The following is a 6245-nucleotide window of genomic DNA, read 5'->3' as shown; positions in this document are numbered from 1 at the left end:
GAGACCAGGGCAATGAGTGAAGCCATTCTATCAAGGTTATAATCATTTTTCAGTATTAGATTAATAGCAGTAGTTTTTTTTATAGTATTTCTGTATTTACAAAAAACTATGCATGCTGTTAAAATAAAATTATATATTACATTATTTATAGTCTCTTAAAAAGTTCATTCTTAACTTTTCAGCATTTTGTGCTGCTTACAACATAGCCTATACTGTACAATATATTTTTAAACTGATTTTTCATTCATTTTTGTTTTTAAATGAGTGTATGATCTGTTATTTGCTCATTGTGTTGTTGTTTATACAGTTGAGCCTGCATGGCTGCATAAATGAGAATGGCTGAGCTTTGCTGAGCAGAGTTTTTGTTTGTTTGTTTGTTTGTTTGTTTTGGTTCAGGTCAACACCCTCGCATGCAGCAACTGGACCATCGACACCAGATGAGAGGTAAGGGAAAACCGCTGACATCACTTAACAGAAACTGAAAATGTAGTTGCACTGATGTGTGGAGTTGCCCGGCTCACAGTGAGCTGCTGTGGGACAAGTGCCTAATGGTTATTTGGCATTAGTGTGGTGGTCTACTGATGAGAAACAAGGCTGACCAGGGGTTGAATAACTGCACATTTAAAACCAAGGCCCTCAGTATTTTCAGTCTGGAGCTCATCTCATCGTCAATGCCACAACAACACTTTTACTACGGTCTGAAATCTATGAAGCTCGGCTCTGTGTCAGATGGCCCTGCTCTTCTCTCTACATGAGAGTTCAATGTGGTGGGAGCGCTCCTGCTTTAGCTCCACCCCATATTACAAACATTCTCGGGACCTACTGAAGGCCCTTATTGATCACATCAGAGTCACATGATACATCTGTGTTGTATCCTGAGAAAAATGGGGAAAGTCAACAAGCATCAGTCTGTCTGAAAGTGTTAAGCAGGAGAGGATCGCTCCACTCCTGAGACATTCCAGACAACTTCCAGACACAAATTGCACACACCGAATAATCAGACAAACATCTTTGGCTTCTCCTTAAACAGCTGTGACTGCCCAACCATCCTGCTGTCTCTCTCAAGTCCTGTCCTTTTGTTCTGGCTACAATCAAACCATTGCTGAAGATGTGATGGCTTTATACACAGATAAAAATATCCGGCTGATCCTCGAGGGACAAACCGTGACGAGACTAGACGTAGACACACTGCAGAACTCTTAAAAGTAATATAGCATGTAAAAATCGAATGAAAAAGTATCATAATTCTATTTTTTCTCAAATAAAAAAACTGCCACTTTCTCAAAACAGTTATAGATCTTCTCATCTAACCCCTGATGAGGATTTAAAATGCCAACCAACTTGCTACACCCCTAATAATGCCCAAAACGTTGCCCCCCACCCCACCCTCTTGCCCCTCCCTGGACCCACCTACCATATGACCCGCAGCTAGATAGTGCGGGCAGTGCTGTAGGTGAGGTAAGCAATATTGCTGCATACAAATAAAATAAGAAGCTTTAGGAATTACAGTGTTATTTTTTGTATCATTTTCCTCCAGTCTCCATAAACACACATTCCAACATTTAGTTTTCCCATTCATTATCTCCTGAGCAGCAAAAAAAAAAAAGGATTTCCCTTGAATCCTTCCTCTCCAATAATGTGCCACAATGCTAGTCTTTGTTTCAATGTACGTAAGCCACTGATTAGTCACAGGCATTTTGCACCATCTGAAGCCAATCCCAAATTCTGTCCTAATGTTTGATAATCTATTTCATAATGTTAAGTAGAGGAGAAGATGCAGTCTAACATCTTAGGCCCAATGCGGGTTTCTCAGTATCAAAGGAAATTCGATTTCTGGTCATAAATTTAGCCAGTGGACAGCCTAAAACATCGTCAAGCCACTGTGGTGGTCTGTATTAGTGTTTTGTGGACTATGATTACTCATGCAAAATTTCTGATCAAAACATGCCATCATGCAAGTCATTTCTATGCATTGAACAAGCACAATAATTTATTATTCATTTGGAGATGTGTAATGGGGGCCCCTGGTTATTGCCCCCGGTCCTATCGGTGTGAAAGCCCATGTAGAAAAAGCCTTTTGATGCAGGTATAACAAAGTTATCATGACACAGTTACTGAGGGTGACATGGGCAAAATGTTAAATGTTAATTCATTTTTTTCCTCCCATTTCTACTTTTTTCCCCCCTCAAATAATGTAAAGACCATGTAAAATATATTCGACACTAACAAACGCATAGAGACCGTTGGAATCAGCCAGACTCTTTGTTTTGTTCCACACTCATGTCTATCCTGCTCACTCTCACAGTAACGTTGAGTTCTTACACATGTGAAATGAAACGGTGCAGAATCCTTCGCAATTCACTTCGGGAAGCCGGTTCTTTCATGAATGAGTGTTTGTTTTTCTGCATGGAAAGTTCACCGACGCAGTTCAGAAGCATGGGATTCGATCCGAGATTTCCTTGGATAATCACATTCCTGCTCGGTGAAGAGTTCCATACTGAAGCGCGATATAGCCCTCTAAAATACACTTGATCAAGTATCGGTCTTTTTAAGTTCGTATTTGATTCTGTTTAAATCAAGTCTTGATGCAACAGTGTCACACAGGAAGCTGATTATGTTTGGTTTAACTTGTAAAGAGTTTTTCAAGCTTTGAGGAACCCCAACACTTTTCTTTGCCTCGATACACCAGTGACGTTTGTAAACAATTTTTTGTTGTGTTACTTCGGCTTTGTTTTTTCCCCTTAAATGAAATTAATCTGTACATCTGTATAGTTTAATCAGGGTTTCCATTCGCTTGAAATGACAGTTTTTATTATAATATCGTCATGATCATTATCACTGTCCATGAGTTTTATCGCAGCAGTCTTAACACTTGGATTCCCTGACGTCTTTTTGGTTTCGGCCTTTTTCCTTGCGGGGCTTGCCTTCGTTGTTGTCGTCCTGCTTCTCCTTCTCGGGCTTGGTTACACTGTCATAAGATGGCAGGGATGCAGTGGAAGGTGTGCCCTCTTTCTTTTCCTGATTGGCCCCTCCGTTCTCCAGTTTGTTGTTGGCAGGTCGGCGTTTGCAGATGAAGCCTCTGCGCGCCAGGTGGCCACGGTATGCCCTCTGGATCATGACAGCTGACACTTCCTCCTGCTTACGGCGCAGTGTGGTGGTGATGGGCTCGTACGACACCTTGGAAGGATTTGCCGCCACAAAGCGCTCCTCCATTTGCTGTCGCATCATATCCAGGTCGCCGCTGTCGCCTAGCACACGCTTAGTAAAGGCAAACAGAATGTCCAAGCAGTGAATGCGGTCGCCACTCACCATGGGCATGTCCATGGCGATCAGCTCGATGATGTTTGGCTTTGGCACACGGAGAGGATGTTCTAATGTATCCGCAAAGTCTGGCAGCTTGGCAAAGGTGATGAACTGCGAAGCGTCGGGGTCGAATTTTTCCCAGATTTCATAGAAGGACTCAAAATCATCTTCACACAGTGGATCAGCACTCTCCTCAGTGGCAACACTGAAGTTCTCCAAGATGATAGCGATGTACATGTTCACCACAATTAGGAAGGACACAATAATGTACATTACAAAGAAGAAGATTCCCACAGAGGGATTGCCACAGTCGCCCTTAACTGTGGTTCCTGGGTTCTCCTTGTCTGGGTCGCAATCAGGCGGATAGTTTAAGATAGGAGCCAAGAGGCCATCCCAACCAGCAGATGTGGTGATCATGAATAGACAGATCATGCTGTTACCAAAGGTTTCAAAGTTATACATGTCATCAATTCCTACTTCTCGTTTCACATAGGCAAAGTTAGACATGCCAAAGATAGAGAAGATGAACATGACAAGGAAAAGCAACAGGCCGATATTGAACAGTGCAGGAAGTGACATCATCAAAGCAAACAGTAATGTCCGGATCCCCTTAGCTCCTTTGATTAGACGGAGGATGCGGCCAATTCGAGCCAGACGGATTACCCTGAACAAAGTTGGTGACACAAAGTACTTCTCAATGATGTCTGCCAGGAACATACCTGAAAAACGAAACAAAAGCAAATTACAAAATTGTCCATAGCTCAAAGAATGTGAAAGGACTTGTCAAGAAAAAAAGAAAGATAATATTTGGAAACAGCACTCACCCACAATGGACAGAATGACGACAACACAGTCAAAGACGTTCCAACCATTGGTGAAATAGTAGTGTCGCAGAGCAAAGAGTTTCAGGACAAATTCACCAGTGAAGGACACAATAAATATGAAGTTTACCCAGTACAAGATGTTCTCTGTCTCAGGGGACTGATCATCTGTTTCCACCATCATGGTTACCATGTTAAGACAGATGAGTATCATGATGGAAATGTCAAAGGCCTGCTGAGTGACAAAGTCAAATACCATCCCCTGGACTGGGTTCTGTAAGAAAAGGAAAAGAAGACATACAGAAGAAAGGAGGATAAGTATGGGCAGGGGTTAAAGTGGGCCGGAACTGTCCGGAACTGCATTCCGGCACCTCAGATAAATTAATAAATAAATAGATTCATTAATATCAATGATAGCACGATGGTAGGCAACTGATGATAGGCAAACTCGCTTCCTGACGGTATGATCTCAGTCACGGTTCTCCTGTCTGATGTGAGTGCATCTACGCCGGTACACGCAAGCAGACCACATCCTTCCTCCTCCCCGGTGAACGCGAGCGATGCGTGAACGCTGGTTGGTTGAGCGCGGTAAAGTTAGTTTTAGGTTCGATATTCGCCGAACATTTGTTTTCCCTTGCCACTGTTCTATGGGGTCAGCAGTCTTACAAAGATATCAATAGCTGGAGTAGTTTTAACATTATGTATATATTGACATAAAATATTCCTTCAAAATCACCTATGTGCGTTAATGCTGCATATTTATACCTGATAATATCAGTTGAGCCTATGTTTGCTTTCTTCACTGACACAGACGAAAATGAAAAGACTATCAGTCAAAGTTCAGCTTTGGGAGTAGAATAGGGCATGATAAAGAGACTGAGAGAAAAAGAAAGATGAAGATGAGGAGCAGTTAATTGGCATATCATCTAATGCCCACTGACATGGTTTTAAAGCTATTACTTCTCCATTTTTTGGCCTTCAAAAGTCTTAAATTGCACATATAGGTCAGAGAAATCCAAATTTTCTCGGGGGAGCATGCCCCCCAACCCCCCTAACTACCTCATATTTAAATAATGCCTGTGTCTGTGGGTAGTAATGTGGGCTGCTGTGGCTACAGTGTCACTGCTGGATTTTTGTCCCAGTCCATTTTCAGCACAGTCAATTTTAACATGGTATCGTCATCATATCAGAGTAGATGTAGATGGACCAAAATAAAACCATTAACATATCAAGTGAATAAGTATTGTGATAGTTGTTTCCACAGTGATACTCTTGTCCCAAAAAGTATTGCTATATCACGATACTCAATATGTTGGCCCACGGTGAGTCATTTTTCCCTGTTGCTCCTACACAAAATTTGAGGGTTCCCCCACCTACCAAATCCCGTACGGGGGACTAGGAATGTTACTTAAAATTAAAATGAAGAAATCAGTTATCAATAACAAATGTAAAAAAAATAAAAATTTAAACGGACAAAATAAAAAACATTAATGTTTTAAAAATATAGTTAAATATAACAAATGAAAGAATAAATGTATAAAAATAATTGATGACAGACACATACAAATTAAAAACTTGTGAAACAAATGTAACATTTTTAAAAGCAATGTTTAAATTGCATTTTTAAAAACATTTACATTGAACTTTTTTTTTTATCCTTTTGCCAAATGCTTTTTTATAGTCTGTCACTGGACAGTTCATGGGAGCAGCCCATTTTTAAGTAGCACTGACATAGATAAAGTAAAGAACAGTGTTCTATCATACTAATTGGATGCAGTGGTTTAGGAATAATTCAGTATAGACATTTCCCAGATCTAAATGCTTACCAGAGGTCTAGGAATAGGTTTCTGTGGCTTCTTTGATCCAAGTTTCTTCATGGCATTGTAGTATTTTTTCTGTTCTTCTGTCATGAAGATATCCTGACCTCCAAAGTATAGGGACAAAAGAAGGCTGGTTACAACCTGACAATCTTGCTCAACCATATGTGCTCAAATGGGGTACATGTCCAAACAGACCCACAGCATAACATACTAAGGTCCAGATTTACTAACAGTTTGTGCCAGCGCAAACCCTCCTTTGGCATTACAAAATTACTGTCAGGATTTAAAGACATGCAGTAAA

At 40.8% G+C, this 6245-nt stretch overlaps 1 protein-coding gene across 6 annotated transcripts in view; it reads right to left on the bottom strand.

Moving 5' to 3' along the window:
- Window positions 1-436: 436 nt before the first annotated feature.
- The window catches only part of scn8ab (sodium channel, voltage gated, type VIII, alpha subunit b), a 66770-nt gene continuing 60961 nt past the window's right edge, over window positions 437-6245 (bottom strand). For all 6 annotated transcript variants that reach the window (XM_079628776.1, XM_079628775.1, XM_079628778.1 and 3 more), the window contains 3 exons: window positions 5951-6055; window positions 4128-4398; window positions 437-4022 (listed from right to left, as the gene is read on the bottom strand). In XM_079628776.1, the coding sequence (XP_079484902.1) occupies window positions 2866-4022; window positions 4128-4398; window positions 5951-6055 (1533 nt within the window). In that variant the 3' untranslated portion in view covers window positions 437-2865. The remainder of the gene's footprint in view (window positions 4023-4127; window positions 4399-5950; window positions 6056-6245) is intronic.

Source organism: Phoxinus phoxinus (genome assembly GCF_949152265.1).
Source record: "Phoxinus phoxinus genome assembly, chromosome: 11".
NCBI classification, from domain to species: domain Eukaryota; kingdom Metazoa; phylum Chordata; class Actinopteri; order Cypriniformes; family Leuciscidae; genus Phoxinus; species Phoxinus phoxinus.
Note: the sequence above shows the minus strand (reverse complement) of the source record. Positions and strands in the feature narration are given on the sequence as shown.